This window comes from Tupaia chinensis, unplaced genomic scaffold, assembly GCF_000334495.1.
Source record: "Tupaia chinensis unplaced genomic scaffold, TupChi_1.0 Scaffold000146_1, whole genome shotgun sequence".
In the NCBI taxonomy this organism is placed as follows: domain Eukaryota; kingdom Metazoa; phylum Chordata; class Mammalia; order Scandentia; family Tupaiidae; genus Tupaia; species Tupaia belangeri.
Window position 1 is genome coordinate 726,856 of NW_006159616.1, and position 21,260 is coordinate 748,115.

The 21,260-nt window shown below is 47.4% G+C and overlaps 1 protein-coding gene across 2 annotated transcripts in view; it reads left to right on the forward strand.

Moving 5' to 3' along the window:
- LUZP1 (leucine zipper protein 1) overlaps positions 1-21,260 on the forward strand; it is a 63,487-nt gene that overhangs the window by 35,685 nt on the left and 6,542 nt on the right. For both annotated transcript variants that reach the window (XM_014586524.2, XM_006145159.3), the window contains exon 3: positions 18,058-21,239. In XM_014586524.2, the coding sequence (XP_014442010.1) occupies positions 18,177-21,239 (3,063 nt within the window). In that variant the 5' untranslated portion in view covers positions 18,058-18,176. The remainder of the gene's footprint in view (positions 1-18,057; positions 21,240-21,260) is intronic.

The following is a 21,260-nucleotide window of genomic DNA, read 5'->3' on the forward strand; positions in this document are numbered from 1 at the left end:
GCACCCAGCCCAGGATGGCTGGTTTATGTAAGGTCATTAGGGATGCCTTTCAAGAGGTGATATTTTAAGCTAAAATCTGAAAGAAATGAAGAATCCAGCCAGAGAGATACACAGGAGGGGAAAGCATCTCGGGCAGAGGTAGCAGCAGGTGTCAGATCCCTGCGCTGTGAGTGTGCCTTGTCATGCCCAGAGTGGGGTAGCAGCAGGAGAGAGCAGTATGAAACAGGGTAATGAAGTGGGGACCCAGGTCACGTAGGGACTTATAGCCGGGCTAGCACCTTCCATGAGGATTTCATTCTAAGTGAGGTGGGGACTCCTAGAGAAAGTAGAGCAGAGGAGTGACATGATCTGGTCTTTTTTTCTCAAAGACAAGGTCTTGCAGGCCCAGCAGGTGGGCTAATGGTTATGTCGCTGGACTCCTGCATGGTTGACCGCAGTTCAGGTCCCAGACCTGGTGACTTAAAGCTCATGCTGGGCACATGTGCTTGCATGCCCAAGATCCCAAGAGGAAAATGGAGGAGAAGGGATTGCAGCATGGCCATCCCTCTGTGGGGTATTTCTCACTTTCTGTCTCTCTGTCTCTCTGGTGAACACACGTGCCCTATAGCAAAAATTTCTCTCTTAAAGAAAAAAAAAGAGTCTTGCTGTTGTGATCCCCGTGCCTCAGCCTTCCAGCTGGGACTGCAGGCACATGCCACCACGCCCAGCTCTTTTTTAGACAGGGTGTTGTTATGTTGCCTAGCCCAGCCTTGAACTTGTGTCCTCCTGCTTCAGCACCCCAAGTTGCTGGGATTTTAGTGCACGTGTCTCTCCTGGCCTTTGGGTTAGACCAGAGATCAAACCTGGGCTTCCCATGTGGTCCCAGCCAGTAGAGCACGGTGTCTCAGCAGCATATACCACTGTAGCTTGGCCTCCTGACTGACGTTTTAAGAGGCTTACTCTGATTGCTGTGGGAGAATAGACTGTGGAGAGTGGCGAAAGGTGGGCAAGAGAGACCAATAAAGAAGCTCTTGCATTTCCCAAGAGGGATGGCGGCTGGACTAGACACATCTTCAAGGCAGAGCGAAATTCTAATTCTCCCTGTAGAGATGTTTGATTTATCTGGAGCTAGCCTCTGGATCACTTGGGTTTGAGGGTATCATTGGAAACTTGACAGTGAATCCTAGTGGAATTATAAAATTAATTGAGGAAAGGGACCAGCAGTTAGCGTAATGGCTGTGTCGCTGGACTCCCACATAGTCGACCACGATTCGCGTCCCGGACCCGGTGGCTTAAAACTCAAGCCAGGCGCGTGTGCGTGCGTGCCCAAGATCCCGAGAGGAGAATGGAGGAGAAAGGATTGCAGCGTGGCCATCCCCCCTGGGGGGGTGATTTCTCACTTTCTGTCTCTCTGTCTCTCTGTCTCTCTCTCTGGCGAGCGCATGCGCCCTATAGCAAAAAAACTCTCAAAAAAAAGAAAAAAGAAAATTGAGTGAGGAAAGAATAACATAGTAATCCCGAGAAGCCAGCCGTGTTCACAAAGAGAGAGTTTAGTTAATGGAGAATAATATTTTTCTTTAAGCTCTGTCATGATTTTCTTAAATTATAAAATCAATACAAGTTCAGTATAGAAATAGTAGAGACTAAAGAGAAGTAAAAATAAAAAATCATAACTGCACCAAGATAATTATATAATAGTTCAAAGGTTTTTTTACCTTTATTCATGGTAGAGCACGTGTGTGTGTGTGTGTGTGTGTGTGTGTGAGAGAGAGAGAGAGAGAGAGAGAGAGAATCCCTTTCTTCCAGTCCTCCAACCCATGGGCTCTTGGACAGACACCAGAACGCATGCTCAGTGTAGCTGACTGGGCCAGGGTTTCAAACCATAGCCACCGTGTTGGCTTCTCGTGAGCAGCACATTACCACTGTGCCCTGGAGCCCGCCCGTGCTACATAGCACTGGTATATCAGGGCATTTCATTTTTGAAAAGTTCTGAGGCTGAAGGGTCAGGAACATGCTATAAAGCTAATGTGTCTTAGGTACGGACATTGGGTAGTTGACATTTTCTCATATGATTGTACGACAAAATTTTGAGCTGGCTTTGGAACTGATTGAATAATTGTACTCAAGAATTATAGTGCTCATTGATGAATCAGTATTTATCTATGGAGACTATTTTTAGTGACATTCAAGGTCTTTTTTTTTTTTTTAAATATCAGCTTGGATGAATATGTAGAACAGACATGCCTATCAGATTTATAGCCAGTGAATGTTTGCAGTTGGACAGTGTAGGGGACATTTAGACATTAGATTGAATCTAAGCTATTGAAACACAAAAAGTAATAAAAAGCGAAAACCTGATGTGGCACTTTACAAGGGTCAGCTATTGCTCTAAGCACTTGACGTAGTAACTCACTCTGTGACCCTGTAAGTCAGGTGTTAAATCATGAAGTTTTGTGACTTATCCATGGTCACACAGCTCGTAAGTAGTTAGGTCAGGGTTTGAACTTACAAGGTGTCTGGCTGCAGGGTCTGTATTCTTTAACTACTGCACTCTGTTGCCTACAAGAGAAATCAGAATTAAGGAGCCAGCCACTGTGGTGCAGCGGTAACTCAGGTGCCCTTGCAAGGTTGGGGGCCACGTGGCCGACCATGGACTTGGATCCTCAGGTTAGCGTGAGGGCACATCGGGCATGTGTGCAGGCATCCAGAGTCCTTTAGAGCTGGGGCGCGGGAGGCTAGGAGCACCCTGTTGAAGCTGCTGCTTCTCTGTTTTTCATATGCACATGTCTCTATCATTAAAAAAATGAAGAAGCCCTATATTTAGGTTACTGCAAATTAATTAGATTTGACAGGTTTTTGAAAAAACAAAATCTATATGAACCTACCAACTTGTACCGTGACTGCCAGATTAGCTCACACTTCGTTGGGCTTCATTACTAGAACTGGATAGACCAGGTTGTCTTTCGAGTCCACTCCTGCCCATTTACCCCATTCGTGCTGTCCTGGTCCGGGCCTTTATCCGATCCCTTGCCCTGACTATTACAGTAGCACCCTAGTTTATTCTATCAAAATAGCCATTTAAAAACTAGTTCCTCTAGTTCTCTCTCATGTCTAAATGTCCCCTACACTGTCCAGCTGCAAACGTTCACTGTCTATAAATTCCCTGTCATCAGCAGTTGGCGTAATGGCTATGTCGCTGGACTCCCACGTAGTCAACTGCAGTTTGAGTCTCTGACCCAGTGGCTTAAACTCATACCGGGTGCATGTGCGTGCGTGCCCAAGATCCTGAGAGGAGAACGGAGGAGGAGGGATCCGCCCGTGCTACATAGCACTGGTATATCAGGGCATTTCATTTTTGAAAAGTTCTGAGGCTGAAGGGTCAGGAACATGCTATAAAGCTAATGTGTCTTAGGTACGGACATTGGGTAGTTGACATTTTCTCATATGATTGTACGACAAAATTTTGAGCTGGCTTTGGAACTGATTGAATAATTGTACTCAAGAATTATAGTGCTCATTGATGAATCAGTATTTATCTATGGAGACTATTTTTAGTGACATTCAAGGTCTTTTTTTTTTTTTTAAATATCAGCTTGGATGAATATGTAGAACAGACATGCCTATCAGATTTATAGCCAGTGAATGTTTGCAGTTGGACAGTGTAGGGGACATTTAGACATTAGATTGAATCTAAGCTATTGAAACACAAAAAGTAATAAAAAGCGAAAACCTGATGTGGCACTTTACAAGGGTCAGCTATTGCTCTAAGCACTTGACGTAGTAACTCACTCTGTGACCCTGTAAGTCAGGTGTTAAATCATGAAGTTTTGTGACTTATCCATGGTCACACAGCTCGTAAGTAGTTAGGTCAGGGTTTGAACTTACAAGGTGTCTGGCTGCAGGGTCTGTATTCTTTAACTACTGCACTCTGTTGCCTACAAGAGAAATCAGAATTAAGGAGCCAGCCACTGTGGTGCAGCGGTAACTCAGGTGCCCTTGCAAGGTTGGGGGCCACGTGGCCGACCATGGACTTGGATCCTCAGGTTAGCGTGAGGGCACATCGGGCATGTGTGCAGGCATCCAGAGTCCTTTAGAGCTGGGGCGCGGGAGGCTAGGAGCACCCTGTTGAAGCTGCTGCTTCTCTGTTTTTCATATGCACATGTCTCTATCATTAAAAAAATGAAGAAGCCCTATATTTAGGTTACTGCAAATTAATTAGATTTGACAGGTTTTTGAAAAAACAAAATCTATATGAACCTACCAACTTGTACCGTGACTGCCAGATTAGCTCACACTTCGTTGGGCTTCATTACTAGAACTGGATAGACCAGGTTGTCTTTCGAGTCCACTCCTGCCCATTTACCCCATTCGTGCTGTCCTGGTCCGGGCCTTTATCCGATCCCTTGCCCTGACTATTACAGTAGCACCCTAGTTTATTCTATCAAAATAGCCATTTAAAAACTAGTTCCTCTAGTTCTCTCTCATGTCTAAATGTCCCCTACACTGTCCAGCTGCAAACGTTCACTGTCTATAAATTCCCTGTCATCAGCAGTTGGCGTAATGGCTATGTCGCTGGACTCCCACGTAGTCAACTGCAGTTTGAGTCTCTGACCCAGTGGCTTAAACTCATACCGGGTGCATGTGCGTGCGTGCCCAAGATCCTGAGAGGAGAACGGAGGAGGAGGGATTGTGGCATGGCCATCCCCCCTCGGGGGGGAGTTCTTTCTTTCTGTCTCTCTCTCTGGCAAGCACATGTGCCCTATAGCAAAAACCTCTCCAAAAACAAAACAAAACAAAATAAAACTAGTTCTCCTATGCTTAGTTCCCCTGTCCACATCAGGCTGCAAGTTTGCTTCCCAAATCCACTTGTAGACGTGACTGTTTATAAAGAGAGAGCGAGAAAGCAAGTCACCAGGTCTGGGACTCAGCTGCAGTTGGCCATGTGGGAGTCCAGTGCCCCAACCCCCATGCCACCTTCTGGCCCCAAGTGGTGGCCTTTATTTTTTTTCCTTTCTACAGGGTGCATGCGCTGACTGGAGAGAGAAAATGAGAAATCACTCCCAAGTGGAGATGGCCACGCTCTAATCCATTCTCCTCCATTCTCTTCTCTGGAGTGGTGGCCTTTTTCATTTCTTTTTTAAAAAAAAAATTGCCAGAGGGCATGTGCATGAGTATACCCCACGTGGATGGCCATGCTGTAATCCCTTCTCCTCCATCTGTTTCTTTTTATTTGAGATTTTGAGCATGCATGCACACGTGCACAGAGTGTTTTTCATGCCACTAGGTCTGGGCCTTGAACCACACTGTTGGCCACATGGGGTCCAGCTACCTTAACCACCATGCTACCGGCTGGCCGTTCTTCTTTAAAAATTTTGAGGGACCAGTGGATGGCATAATGGTTATGTGGCTGGACTCCCACATAGCTGTGGTTCAAGTCCTGGACCTGGCGGCTTAAAACTCACAGGGGGCACATGTGCATGCTTGACCAAGATCACAAGAGGAGAATGGAGAAGAGATTGCAGTGTGGCCGTCCACTTGGGGGATGATTTCTCACTTTCATCTCTCTAGTGAGTGCATGTGGCCTATAGCAAAACTCTCTCTTAAAAAAATTTGTTTTTGGAATAATTGACTACATTTCAGCAATTTTGTATAAAAGTAGGGCATGATCTTTTCTGTTAGCCACAGTCCTGCCGGGCCTCTGTCACTCATCTACACTAAGTCCTGCTCTCTGTGGCACTTGGCGCTTCCGCCTTGGTGTAACGGTCAAGTATCTTTCCTGAAATGTAGTGCCCAGATCTGAGAACAGCCTGTGGTATGGCCAGTACTGACTACAACACTAAAACTGTAATTTTCTTTTAGTTACCGAAGTCTTGTAAGGGTCCCATCTCGTCCTATCACTGTATTCAGTGCCCAGTATAGAAAGATGACGAGAACAGCCCCTGCTCTCAGAGCTCAGTGGAAGATGGCAAACATGTATGCCAGCAAGTGTCGTGGGTACCGGGGGATGTCGCTACAGAGATCAGGACAGTGCGTCTCCACTGAGGGCGACAGTTTGAAAAGGCTTCAGGGATTAGACGATGCATTAGAAAATGTTCACCGTCTGAATGGGGCGGAGGAGGCTTAGAAAGAACCAGAAAAAGAAGACAGGGAATTCTAAATGTTCTTAGACATCACCACTGCAGACTCTGCGCTGAGATCGGGGCCTTGATCCACCAGTCAGACCTTATCAGGGATGTACCCTGGCCTGCCCCGGCTTCTCGTGCCAGCCATGCTGAATCACAGCTCCCCACATACAGCCTTGTTCCTGCCCCCAGCCCTCCCTTCCTTCCTTCCTGTCTTCCAAATAACAGTCATTTTATATCCGTAATGTATCAGGCCCTGTTCAGGGTGCTGGGGTAGAGCTGTAAAAATATCTCGAGACACAAAGTTTCCGACTTCACGGGCATACATTCTGGTGAAGTCCGACAGTAAACAGAGCCACACGCAATCAGGTGGTTAAATGTCCTACGAAGAAAGCAAAGAGCAGACCTTACACAGAGCTGTGCAGAGGTGGACGGCCTTGCCTGGGAGGAAGCGAGTGTTTGAATAGGACAGATGACTTCTTGCTAGATGACGTGTGCACTGAGTAGGAGCTTGGCTCAGACTGGCCCCAAGTCCTTCCTTTTTTTTTTTTTTTAATGATTTTATTCAACTTTATTTATTTATTTTAATTTGACTGGAGAGGGACAGAGCGAGAGTGAGAGAGAGGGGGAAAGTGAGAAAGCAAGCTGCCAGGTCCGAAACTTGAACCATGGTCAGCCATGTGGAAGTTCAGCACCTTTAACCACCACACCATCTTTTCGTCCCCCGAAATCCTTAACCTGAAGAATCTCTTTACACTAGTTGGGCTACCAACCCTTGAGGTTTGCATATCCAAAATACATGAGTTTGTGAGTCTGGGAAATACCATTTGATGTCAGTAATTAAGTAGAAGCACATAAGAAGTGGTGGTGAGAGGCAGACAGCTAAGTAAGGCAGGTCACTAGAACTGTCAGGACGAAGCTGCGTGGAAGTAGCTCTCCTGTTCGTCTTTAGATCCGGGGTCGATCTGGCCTGCAGGACCCCGTCTGTCTCTGAAGAAGCGTACTTGAAATACAGCCATGTCCTTCTGCGTATATACTGCGTGTGGCTACATCACACCAGTGTCAGAACTGAGTGGTTGGGACAGCCTCCTGAGATCCTATAAGGCCCAGTATTTGCCCTCAGATCAAGTGTATCCTTGCGTGGATGCTGCCAGACTTGGAACAGTTTGCCAGCCTCTGCTTTAAATGGCGATTGGGAACAGGAAGTGAATCATGGCAGCTGTTTAGGGTGAAGGGGCAGGGCAGTCCCGATTATGTTCTATTTCAGACCTTCCTGATCTGCTAGGACCGGAAGAAGAGCCAGCCTCCAGAGCGCTGGGTAGAGCCTCTTAGAAGAGCTGGTAACAAGAACTTTGGCAGAAAGGAGCCCCAAACAGGAGGCAGCTGGTGCTGTAACTTCATAGCATGCGCTGGAACTAGCACTGGTGTGGGGAAGCTGGCGTTAGAGATGGGACTGCCTTCCCCCTTCTCTGCTTTCCTATGATTTTCTGAGGTTTGATATAAACTATGTCCTTCCCAGACCCCACGCCCAGGCACAGTTAATCGCTTCTGTACTTCCATATACTTCTGCATGGATAGAGCTAAAATGTGCTTTAAGAAAAAAAAAAAGGCAGGGTAAGAAGAGCGTGGCAAGGGGGAGTGCTTATTATACAAGATGGCTGGGGAGACTTCTGTTTTTTTTTTTAATTTTTGCCAGAAGGCTCATGCATTTGCCAGTGAGAGATGAGACAGAAGGAGAGGAAGAAAACGTTTCCTGGTGGGTGTGGCCATGCTGTAATCCCTTCTCTAGCTCGCCATCCTGCCAGGATTTGGGGCACACGTGCACATGCACCAGTGTGTGCTTGAAAGCTCCGTGACTGGGATTCTGCCCACAGTCAGCTATCTGGGATCCAGCTCCCTTGATCACGAGGCTACAGGGCCAGGGGGAAATCCTCTTTATCATCTTTTTTTTTTTTTTTTTTCTTTTTTTGAGAGGTTTTTGCTATAGGGCGCGTGCGCTTGCCAGAAAGACAGAGACAGAGAGATAGAAAGCGAGAAATCACCCCTCCGGGGGGGATGGCCACGCCGCAAGCCCTTCTCCATTCTCCTCTCGGGATCTTGGGTACTCATGCACATGTGCCAGCATGAATTTAAGCCACCGGGTCCGGGACTTGAACTGCGGTCGACCACATGGGAGTCCAGAGACATAGCCGTTACGCTAACTGCTGGTCCCCTTTATCATCATTTTTATTATTGATTATATTTGTCAGAGTTCTTAAAGGCAAGGATCAGGTCTTAGTCATCTCTCTACTTGGCAAAATGCAGGACACATCAAAGGTGATGTATAAATGAATGCTGAATAAGTGAATTTCGCCTGGATAAACATACTCACCAATGTATCAGGAAATGAGGGAGGCACTGGGAAGAGAGGCACGACCCCTTCCCTTCGTGGATCCTCCTGGAGGTGGCAAAGTATTTCTGTCTCAGCCTGTGCTTAGGGCCAAAAGGTCAGAGACAAGTAACATCGTAACTTCACTTTCAATCCGTTTCCTTATTTATCTTGGGTAGAATGGATAATCTTAGTTGATGAGCTGCTGTTTTGGGGAAGAGAAGGGGTATGGTTATGCCGCAATCCCATCTCCATTTCTCCATCCCGTTGAGACTTTGGGAATGGATGCTTGCATGCCCAGCGTGTTTTTTAAGCTTCTGGGGCTGGAATTTGAACCACGATTGGTCATGTGGGATCTAACTCCTTTAACTACTGTGCTACATGACTGGACCCATTCTCAGATTTTAAGCATCTGTTAGGTGCTTGGGTTCCTGGCGGGTACTGAGAATGTAGTAGGTGCATAAGGAAAAAGCTAGAGAGACAACATGAGTAAAAGAACATCATTAGAGTGGGACGTGCTTGATGGGATCAGTACAGCGGACTGTGAAAGCCAGAAAAGGGAGGCTCTGATTTCAGGAAGGAGGTGCTCCAGGAGATCCAGGAGGACACGTAGTCCATGGTTGCATCTGAAGAAATGAGAAGGAATCGAGCTCGTGGGAGAGCAAGAGAGAGTGCAGTAAGGGGGAGATTATGTGCTCCTTGAAGACAAGGCTGAAGAGGGAGACAGGGCCAGATCTTGAAGGGCTTCGTACGCCACTGTGGGGAAGGTGGGATTTAAAGTAAAGTAATGGTGTGTAATACCGTCTTTGCCTTTATATTTCTCATAAGTATTTATGCATATTAACTAGGGTTAGCTTTTTCATTTCAGGTGTGGTTACTGCTTGGGTCACATCAGTCATAGTCTTGAATAGGACATACAAAATTTGCACCAAAAGCCAAATGAATAAAACAGTGGTATAATTCTTAGACTCTACTAATTCAGAATATTTTCTCTTATATTTATTATCTTATAAATTATAAATTAATTTATAAAAAGGTTAACATTTTCTTCTTTTCTAGGACCAGCAGTTGGCATAATGGCTGAGTGACTGGACTCTCATATGGTCGACCGTGGTTCGAGTCTCGGACCTGGTGGCTTAAACTCACACCGGACGCATGTGTGTGCGTGCCCAAGATACTGAGAGGAGAATGGAGGAGAAGGGATTGTGGCGTGGCCATCCCCCCTGGGGGGTGATTTCTCACTTTCTGTCTCTCTCTGTGTCTTTCTGGCAAGCGCATGCGCCCTATAACAAAAACCTCTCAAAACAAAACAAAACATTTTCTTCTTTTCCAAAAGAGATTTGTTTATGAAAGCAATATGAACTAGTATAAATAAGATATATTGAGGGAATGTTATAATTTCAGGATAAGCTGCCTTTTCTTTTTTTTTTTTTTTTAAGGTTTTTGTCTTAGGGTACATGTGCTCACTGGAAAGAGACAGAAACAGGGAAAGTGAGAAATTACTCGCCTAGGGAAGATGGCCACGCCACAGCCCCTTCTCCTCTCCAGGATCTTGGGCATGCACACACACACATCAGGTGTGAGTTTCAAGCCACCCAGTCTGGGACGTGAACTGCAGTCGGCCATGTGGGAGTCCAGTGGCATAACTGTTATACCACCTGCTGGCCTTTAGGTGCATTTTAAAACAACTTTATTAGACAGCAGGTGGCGAAGTGGTTAAGGTGTGAGACTCAAGTCCCACATGGCTGACCACAGTTTGAGTCCTGGACTCAGCAGCTTGAAACTCGGGCCTGGCGGCTTGGAAATCAAGCGTGTGTATGTGTGCATGTGTGCTCGTGCGCCCAAAACCCCAGGCTTGGAAATCACACTAGGGTGTGTGTGCGTGCATGAGCTCTCACATGCTCAGAACCCCAGGAGGAGAACAGAGGAAAAGGGATTACGGCCTGGTCACCCCCCCTGAGGGCGATTTCTCACTTTTCCTCTCACTGCCTTTCAGCAAGTGTACTCTCCCTGTGGCAAAAACCTTAAGGGGGGAAAAAAAAGAAACCGCCAGCTTTATTAACATATAATTTATATATCAGAAAGTTCATCTCTTTATATAGTTCAATGATTTTAAGTATGCTTTGCTTTTTTAAAAAAAATTAATTCCTTTTCCTTTTTTAAAAAGTTTTTATTCCATGAGGAGAAAGAGAGAGAGAGAGACAGAGAGATGGAGAGATAGGCCCCTACAGTGCAATCCATCCCTAGCCCCAGCCAGCCTGAAACACAGGCGTGTGTGTACCTCTCTGGCACGCACGTGCCCAGCATGTACGGGAGGCCACAGGGCACAGACCTAGGAGCCCCACGTGGATCAGCTGTGTCACTGCTGCGCCACCGTCTGGCTCAGGATACAGTATTTAAAACACTTTGTGGTACACCGGATATGGCATCTGTCTTCCAGTAACTCCTGTGCCAGGACAGTCTTGGTTATGGTCTCTCCTCCCAGTCCCCCTCTTCCTGCATGTAAATTGGCAAGGATTTCACTGTACCATTAGGGAAGAGGCCAAAAGTGGAGTTTTGTTTCTTTCCTTTTCTTTTTTCTTTTCTTTTCTTTTCTTTTCTTTTCTTTTCTTTTCTTTTCTTTTCTTTTCTTTAGGTTTTTGCTATAGGACGCGAGTGCTCGCCAGACAGACAGAGAGAGATAGAGAGACAGAAAGTGAGAAATCACCCCCCAGGGGGGATGGTCACGCTGCAATCCCGTCTCCTCCATTCTCCTCTCGGGATCCTGGGCACGCACGCACACGTGCCCGGCGTGAGTTTTAAGCCACCGGGTCCGGGACGCGAACTGCGGTCGACTACATGGGAGTCCAGTGACACTAACTACTGTTCCCCCAAAATGGAATTTTTGTTGTGGCACTCATAGCAGAAAAGGTAGGTGGTTAAATAAGGGAGAAGGTAACCAAGAGTATATGAACATAGGAGTTTTCCTCTCCATTTCTGAGAACTAGGGAGCATTTAGGCTGGGGAAAAAGAAAGGGAGGCCAAGAGATGAGAGGACAGGGAAAAGATGGTCCTGAGCTGGGGGTGCTGAGAAGGGAGGCTTCGGATTTCCACCTCCACCCCGCATTCGTTCTTAAGAGCTAAGCATGTGCGCCATCTGGTGGCTCATGGCTTATAGCGCAGCCAGTGGACAATCTCTTGGGGTTGGAGAGCATTGGCATTTGGCATCTCCTCAAATCCCACTTTCTGTTGTTTTTCATTTGCCCTGGGCTTTCTCTTGAGATCATTGTTGGAATTAGTTCTCTATTCCCAAATGATGGCTGGTCTTTTTTTTTTTTTTTTTTTTTATTGTTTTTTTTTTTTTGTGGCTGGAGGAGAGGTTTTTGCTGTAGGGCATGTGTGCTCGCCAGAAAGACACAGACAGAAAGCAAGAAATCACCCCCCAGGAGGATGGCCACACCGCAATCCCTTCTCCAGTCTCCTCGAGATCTTGGGCACGCATGCACACATGCCCGGCGTGAGTTAAGCCATCGGGTCCAGGACTCGAACCATGGTCGATTACATGGGAGTCCAGTGACATAGCCATTACGCCAACCGCTGGTCCCTCCTTTCTTTTTACTGAGTGAAGCTGAAGTTCCCTTGCTCACACCCTGAACTCCCTTGTCCTCTTTGCAAAGCTCTCACCCTGTTCAGTTCACCTCTGTCTTCTCTGTGCCTTCATTTGTTGAGCTTGTTGAGCTTGGAGGAGAACTTCAAGTGGACCCTCGATGTTGCCTGGCCGTCATTCTCCATCTTGCACTCATCTCGATGACCCTTCCTGAAACCTGTAATACTCCCCTGCTCCCTCGTCACTTGGGAGGACCTTGCTACCTGCTTCAGTGAGAAAGCAGAATCAGGAGCAGCAGAATCAGAATCAGAATCAGGGATGCAGTGGTACCGCAGCAGGACCCACATGCGAAGGTCCCGGGTTTGCGCCCCAAGGCCTCCATGTGCTCGCTGGGCACGCACGTACATGCCCGCGATGCAGGCTGGCTGAGGCTGGGGTGGGTAGTGGTGGAGGGCCTGCTGGGGCTCCTGCCTGTTCCTGCCCTGTGATTCCTCCTCATGGAAAAAATAAACTGACAAAACAATCAGTCAAAGAGAGCTTTATTAGACTCTACCACCAGGTCTTCCTTCTCACCTCCCAACCAACACTTGGATTGTTGGAAAAGTCATGATGCATTTTTCATAGAAAATTATGTCATGACTTTTCTGACAACCTAATACATGCTCTGCCTTCCCATTCCATAGACCTGTCTGTGTTCTTCTCCAGTGCTTGTCTCGTTGCTAGAGCCCCATTCCTTTTATTTTTTTTTTTTTTTGAGAGATTTTCATTGTAGGGCGTGTGCGCTCGCCAGACAGACAGAGAGAGACATAGAGACAGAAAGTGAGAAATCACCCCCCAGCGTACATGCCCGCGATGCAGGCTGGCTGAGGCTGGGGTGGGTAGTGGTGGAGGGCCTGCTGGGGCTCCTGCCTGTTCCTGCCCTGTGATTCCTCCTCATGGAAAAAATAAACTGACAAAACAATCAGTCAAAGAGAGCTTTATTAGACTCTACCACCAGGTCTTCCTTCTCACCTCCCAACCAACACTTGGATTGTTGGAAAAGTCATGATGCATTTTTCATAGAAAATTATGTCATGACTTTTCTGACAACCTAATACATGCTCTGCCTTCCCATTCCATAGACCTGTCTGTGTTCTTCTCCAGTGCTTGTCTCGTTGCTAGAGCCCCATTCCTTTTATTTTTTTTTTTTTTTGAGAGATTTTCATTGTAGGGCGTGTGCGCTCGCCAGACAGACAGAGAGAGACATAGAGACAGAAAGTGAGAAATCACCCCCCAGGGGGGATGGTCACGCCGCAATCCCTTCTCCTCCATTCTCCTCTTGGGATCTTGGGCACGCACGCACACACGCCCGGCGTGAGTTTTAAGTCACCGGGTCCGGGACACGAACCGCGGTCGACTACATGGGAGTCCAGCGACATAGCCATTATGCCAACTGCTGGTTCCCCCCATTCCCTTTTTTAAAGTTTATTTCTTCCATATGTGAGAGAGATGGGGAAAGAAAGGAAGAGAGGGACCAGCAGCAGATGGCATAATGGTTACGTCGCTGGACTCTCGCACATGTTCAAGTCCCAGATCCAGGGGCTTACAGCTCACACCAGGCACGTGCGTGTGTGCCCAAAATCCCGAGAAGGGATTGTGGTGTGTGGTGCCCTGGGGGGTGATGTCTTGCTTCCTGTCTATCTCTCTCTCTCTCCAGCGAGCACATGTGCCCTATAGCAAAAAATCTCTCTTAAAAAAAAAAAAAAGAAAAGAAAGGAAGAGGAATAAAAGAGACAGCACTTCCTACCGGGTCTTGATTCCCTGATCCACCCCCAGCATTAGTCAGCTCTGGATCACGGGCATTCATGTGCCGGGGACATTCAGGGATGTATTTATCTTTTTTAAAGATTTTTTTGCTATAGGGCACATGCACTTGCGGGAGAGACAGAGAAAGTGTGAAATCACTCCCTGGGGGCATGGCCACCCTGCAGTCCTTCCTCCTCTGTTCTCCTATTGGGATTTCGGGCACGCATGCACATGTGCCTGGCAGAGGTGCAAGCCGCCAGGTCCAGGACTGCCTCAGCCAGCCATGTGGGAGCCCAGCACCAACCGCAGCTCCACCTGCTGGTCCCATTCAGGGACATATTGAGATGTGAACCCAGACCCCTCCATGGTCAACCTCAGCACGGCGTTTTAACTGTGCCACCGTCTGGTCTTCTTTTATAGCGTGTCCAAATTTCCCTCTTTACTGGATCGCATTTTATCACTGTAACAACGTGCTTTTTTTCTCCCCGCCCTCAAAAGTCGAAACTTGGACATCTCTCTGTCGGATGCTCCTCCTTTTATTTGCTGTGCTTTACAGCGAAACATGTTTAAAAAGAAACTAATATTTACTGTTGCCATTTCATCTTATTTTCCCTTTAAAATATTTTTTCCTTTTAACTGTCAGAGGATGAGTGCGCTCACCAGAGATAAAGGGGAAGCACACCCAGGGGGGTACACTGCACTGCAGTTCGTTTCCTCCTTTCTCTATCCTGTCGGATTTGGGGCACAGGCACACACACCTGTCATGTTTCTTACGCTCCCGGGGCCAACGATGTGGTCTGCAGTTGCCCACGCACCCACGTAGGGTCTGGCTTTCAAGACGTTGCACTGGACTGCCACGCTACAGGGCCAGTCCCGGTTCCTCTCAGCTCATTCTAAGCAAGCCTTTATAGTTCCCACTTTACCAAGCTGCACCCACAGGGACTCCCATGTCGTTAAATACTTAGTTTCTTGGCAGACTGATCCAGATTATGACTTTCTAAATCTGTTTACTGTGGTCTCACAGATTTTCCCTTCAGCCTGTGTCTCTCTCCTGACCTTTATACTCGGATATTCAGTGGCCTCTCTAATGTCTCCATGTGGACGTCTAAAGCCCATCTCAGACACGTCCCCAAGTGAACTTGCGCTCCTCCTTCTCACACTGCTCCATCTCCAGCCTTCCCCATTTAAACTCATGACAGCACCATCCTACAAATTCGGATGAGCAGCCTTGGAGTCATCCTGAACCCCTTTCTCCCTTCACACACGCAGTCCGTGAGCCAGTTCTCTGGTTCTGCTTTCGTGTGGCCGGAATTCTGCTTCTCATTGCCTCCATTGCCACGGTCCCGGTCTAGGCCAGGCCAGCTGTCATCTGCCTGGATTACTCTAGTCCACTCTTACTAGGTCTTTTTGCTCCCACCCTTACCCCCTGTGGTCTGTTTTTGGAGTAACTGTTACATGAATCCTTATCTTTTTAGGTTTATGTATTTTTTTTTGAGTGAAAAAGAGACCTAGCACCCCTAACAGGGTCTTGATGCCATAATCCACTCCCACCCTTCAGCGAGACCAGGTCATGTTCATGTATGTGCCCAGGACGCTCAGGAAGGTTTCTGGACTTGACCTAGAATTGTGGGATTGCCTTGCAGTGTTGCATTTTACCTCTCCTATGGAAGGGACTGCCTTATTGTTTGTTTAGTTATATTATTACCCAAAGCCCATAGTTTATATTAAGATTTCACTCTTAATGTTGAATATTCCATGGGTTTGGACAAATATATAGCGTTATATGTCCACAATTGTAGTATTATGCATAGTACTTTACCGCCTTAAGACCCTCTGTGCTTCACCTATTCATCCCCGTTTCTCTCCTCCCAGCAACCACTGATCCTTTTACTGTCTCTATAGTTTTGCCGTTTTCAGAATGTCATAGAGTTGGAATCAAATATGTAGCTTTTCAGGTCAGCTTCCTTCACTTAGTAATACGCATTTAAGGCTCCTCCATGCTGTTCACGGCATGATATAGTATTTCTTTTTAGTACTGAGTAATATTCCATTGCCTGGATATACCCATTTATCCATTCTCCTAGTGAGACATCTTGGTTTTTTTCAAATTTTGACAATTATAAAGTTGCTATAAATATTCACACGCAGGTTTTTGTGTAGACAAAGGTTTTTTGTTATTTTTAAAATTGTTAAGTTTTGCTATAGGGCACATGTTCTTTCTGGAGAGAGACAGAGAAAGAGCTGAGAGTACTCTGGGGATGGCCACACCGCAGTCTCTTCTCCACTCTCAGGATTTTGGACAAGCACACACACATGCCCGGTGTTTTGCAAGCCACCATGTCTGAGACTCAAACCGTGACGTAGGCCATGTGGGATCCAGCAGCCTTAACCACCATGCCACTGACTGGCCCCAGTGTGGACAGAAGTTTTTAACTCATTTGGGTAAATACGAAGGCAGTGATTGCCAGATCATATGGTAAGAATATGGTTAGTCTTGGGACCAGCAGATGGCGTAATGGTTACATTGTTGGACTCCCTCATGGCTGACTGAGGTTAGGGTTCCAGACCTAAAGGCTTGAAACTCATGCTGGGCGTGTGTGTGTGTGCCCAAAATCCCGAGAGGAGAATGGAGAAGGGATTGCAGCATGGCCATCCCCCCAGGGGGTGTTTCTTACTTTCTCTCTATCTCTGTCTGTTGAGTGCACATGCCCTATAGCAAAAAAGCGAGTGAAATTGCCGAATGAAAAAAAAAAAAAAAAAAAAAAAAAAAAAGTACGATCAGTCTTGAACTGCCAAACTGTCTTGAAGTGGCTGTATCGTTGTGCGTTTCCATCAGCAGTTAGAGCTGCTGTTGCACCACATCCTCACCAGCATTCGGTGCAGTCAGTGTTTTGGATGGCCATTCTAATAGGCATATGGTGCTATCTTGTTCTTATGTTGTTTTATCATGTTTTAATTTGCCAGAGAGACAGAGAAAGGGGTAAGGGGAATGGCCAGGCTGCAATCTCTTCTCTTGAAATTCTGGGCCTGAACCATGTGAGACCCAGTCACCCCAACCGCCATGCCACCGGATGGCCTGGTGCTATCTTGTTTTAATTTGCAGTTCCCACATGGTACACGATGCTGAGTGTATCTTCATAGGCCTGTTTGCCACTCATGTATCTTCTTTGGTGAGATGTCTATTCAGGTCTTTTGCCTTTTTGAAAGTTTTATTAATTTTACCTACTGTACAGAGTGTACATGCACTTGCATGCACAGGAGAGACGCAGCGTCTCATTGTACCCCACCACCCATTCCTAGCCTTCTGGCTTGTCAGGCTTTTGGCTCCATACACGTGTGCCTGGCACGTCTGTAGGCTGACCAGGGATCTGAAACCACAGCTGCCCAGTGAATCCAGCATTGCAGTTCAGCTCACTCTACAGGTCAGTAGACTGACCCTGTTGCCCATTTTTAAATCGGATTATTTTCTTACTGTTAAACGATAAGCATTCTCTGTATATTTGGGATAACAGTTTTCATCAGATGTTGTAGCGGTTGTTGGACTCCCACATGGTCAACTGCAGTTCGAGTCCCAGGCCCAGTGACTGTGCCCAAAGATCCTGGGAGGAGAGTGGAGAAAGGACTGTGGCATGGCCATACTCCCCGGGGGTTGATTTCTCACTTTCCTTGTCACTGTCCATGTCTCTCTCTCCCTCCAGCAAGGGCATGCGCCCTAAGGCAAAAACCTAAAAAATTAAAATAAAAAAAAAGTTTTGCCATAGAGCATGTGGACTCTCCAGAGAGACTGAGAGGAACAGAGAGAGAGGGAAAGTGAGAAATGACTCCCCCAGGGGAGTAGCCACACCTCAATTCCTTCTCTACCCGCCACCTAGGACTTTGGACATGGACACACGTGTATGTAGCATGTTTTTCAAGCTGCCAGGTCTGGGACTCAATCCACACATTTGGCCATGTGGGATACAGCGCCTTAACCACCATACCACCCACTGGCCCCACCTTCTGTGTCTTTCTGCCGTGTTGCCACTAGTGGCATCCGCCCAGTGTTAGCCGTACTGTGCCATGTTTTCTTACAAGTTCATTCATTTACTTAGTCGACACACATGAGCACCTGCTGTGCTCGAAGCACAGTGATTACAGTTGGGGACTCTGTATGGCTGGAAGTGGAAGTGCATGTTTCAGACTTGCTGACCAACACACTTTCTGCTTTCCTCTTGTAGACTTATAATGGTTTCCAGCTGTCAGAGAAGGTTGTGGATGCCAAGAGAAAGGTAACAGCTTCTCATCCCCTGGAGCAGAATCGGACGCCTCTAGGAGCCCACACTGGCTGGCAGTAGACATGGCTGAAGTTACAAGCTACAAGGAAACCGCCTCCAGCCGTCACTTGCGGTTTAAGTTACAGAGTCTAAGCCGCCGCCTTGATGAGCTGGAGGAAGCCACCAAAAACCTCCAGAAAGCAGAGGATGAGCTCCTGGATCTCCAGGACAAAGTGATTCAGGCGGAAGGCAGCAACTCCAGCATGCTGGCTGAGATTGAAGTGCTGCGCCAGCGGGTGCTGAGAATTGAAGGCAAGGATGAGGAAATCAAGAGAGCAGAGGACCTTTGTCATCTGATGAAGGAGAAGCTTGAAGAGGAGGAAAACCTCACCCGGGAGCTGAAATCTGAGATTGAGCGGCTTCAGAAACGAATGGCTGAATTAGAGAAGCTAGAGGAGGCCTTTAGCAGGAGTAAGAATGATTGTACCCAGCTTTGTTTGAGCCTGAATGAGGAGAGAAATCTGACCAAGAAAATCTCCTCTGAGTTGGAAATGCTCAGAGTCAAAGTGAAAGAACTGGAATCTTCTGAGGACCGCCTGGATAAAACTGAGCAGAATTTAGTGTCAGAGTTAGAGAAGCTCAAAGCATTAACTCTGAGCTTTGTAAGTGAGAGGAAATACTTGAATGAAAAGGAGAAAGAGAATGAGAAATTGATAAAAGAGCTCACACAGAAACTGGAGCAGAACAAAAAAACGAACAGAGATTATACAAGGAATGCTTCCAATCTGGAAAGGAACGACCTCCGGATTGAGGACGGGATCTCGTCCACACTGCAGACCAAAGAATCCAGAAGGAAAGGCACTCTGGACTACCTGAAGCAGGTAGAGAATGAAACAAGAAACAAATCCGAAAATGAAAAGAACCGAAATCAGGAAGACAACAAAGTCAAAGACCTTAACCAAGAGATTGAGAAACTGAAGACGCAAATCAAACATTTTGAATCCTTGGAAGAAGAGCTCAAGAAAATGAGAGCCAAGAATAATGACCTTCAGGATAATTACCTCAGCGAACAAAATAAAAACAAATTGCTAGCCAGCCAGCTGGAGGAAATAAAGTTACAAATCAAGAAGCAGAAGGAGTTAGAAAATGGGGAGGTGGAAGGGGAAGAAGCTTTCCTGTCCAGCAAAGGCAGACATGAGAGGACTAAGTTTAGAGGCCATGGGAACGAGGCACCTGTGTCCAAGCACACAGCCCGGGAGCTCTCTCCTCAGCATAAGCGAGAAAGACTCCGAAACAGAGAGTTTACTCTCAACAATGAAAACTACTCCCTGAGTACCAGGCAGGTCTCCTCTCCCAATTTTGCCAGCAGAAGGGCAGCCAAGGCTTCCAATACAGGGGCAGGTACAGACAGTGGGACTCAGGACACAAAGAAAACCGAGGACCGATCTGCCCCTGGATCCTCCCAGAGTGAGGGGAAGAAGTCCAGGGAGCAGCCATCGGTGCTTAGCCGCTACCCCCCAGCTGCCCAGGAGCACAGTAAAGTTTGGAAGGGAACTCCCAAGTCAGGCACTGAGAGTGGTTTGAAGGGAAAAGTAGAGAAGGCAACACGAACGTTTAGTGACACCACACACGGATCTGTTCCCAATGACATATTAGGCAGAGCTGAAAAGGCTTCTGACACCTCCTCTGAGGCCCTCATTGGCAAGAGGGGACAGGTGCCTGGCAATGGAAGCCAAATAACTCAGGCTGCAGACTCTGGCTGTTCTAAAGCCGTTGGCGCTCTGGCCTCATCTCGAAGATCTTCCTCGGAAGGACTCTCTAAGGGCAAAAAGGCTGCCAATGGCCTGGAGGCTGACACTAGTTCCCCAAATTCCAAGGCTCCTATTTTATCAAAGTATCCTTACAGCTCCAGAAGCCAAGAAAATATCCTTCAGGGCTTTTCAACCCCAAATAAAGAAGGCGCAGATCATGCCGGAGCAGGTGTGACGGAAGACGGCCAACATGAAGCCCTGAGGTACCGTGTCATCAAATCCAGTGGCAAAGAGAAGCCAGACTCGGACGAGGACTTGGACATAACATCTCTTGTAACTGCCAAGTTGGTAAATACAACCATCACTCCAGAGCCAGAGCCCAGGCTACAACCTAACTCTAGAGACAAGGCCAAATCCCGAGGGGGACCCCGAGCCGCCCTATTTGAGAATGATAAAGATGCTGGAGCAGAAAGCGAATCTGTGAAACCTGTCAGAGGCTCCACCAATGCTGTAGAGTTCCCAGATGCCAATGGTGCAGGAGCAAAAAGCCAAAGGCCCTTCAGCCCCAGAGAGGCCTTGCGGTCCAGAGCTGTCATCAAACCTGTCATCATTGATAAAGATGTGAAAAAAATCATGGGAGGGTCTGGCACCGAAGCTATTTTGGAAAAACAGAAATCCACCTCCAAACCAGGGCCAAACAAAGTCACAAGCAGCATCACTATCTACCCCTCTGACAGCAGCAGTCCTCGAGCCACCCCAGGTGACACCCTGAGGGAGAGGCACACATCCACCAGCAACATCCAGGTCGGCCCTCCAGAGCACGCGTCTGTTAGCAACCACGTCGGCTCCCCGTTCGAGCTCTCCATTCACAAACACGACATCACACTGCAGCTGTCCGAAGCTGAAAGAACGGGAGATGGGCCCCTAAAGAACAGACCAGAAACAGTGGTCTCTCGAAGCAGCATTATAATCAAGCCATCGGATCCTGTAGAGAGGAATAGCCATGCACCCCCAGCGGAGACAATCAGGTGGAAAAGCCATAGTGCCCCTTCAGAAGTGGGCTCCTCAGATGCCAGGCATGTTACTGTGCGGAATGCCTGGAAGAGCAGGCGAGACTTGAAATCTTCTTTAGAAGACACCCCAACTCGAATAGGTAAAAACGTGGAATCTACCAATGCCTACACCCAGAGGTCTTCCACAGACTTCTCAGAACTGGAACAGCCCAGGCCCTACCTTTCTGAGCAGGGTACTCGAAGAGTAGGAAACTCAGGGGATGCCTCTGAGCTCTCTTCCAGAAGGACCCAAAGTAGCCTCACTGTCTCAGAGGTACTCACCCGTCGGAACCGGGTAGGAGATCCTGTCCCGGCTGCAGCCTGGAACCACTCGGCAGGCATGGTGAGCCCCCTCTCCTTCCCG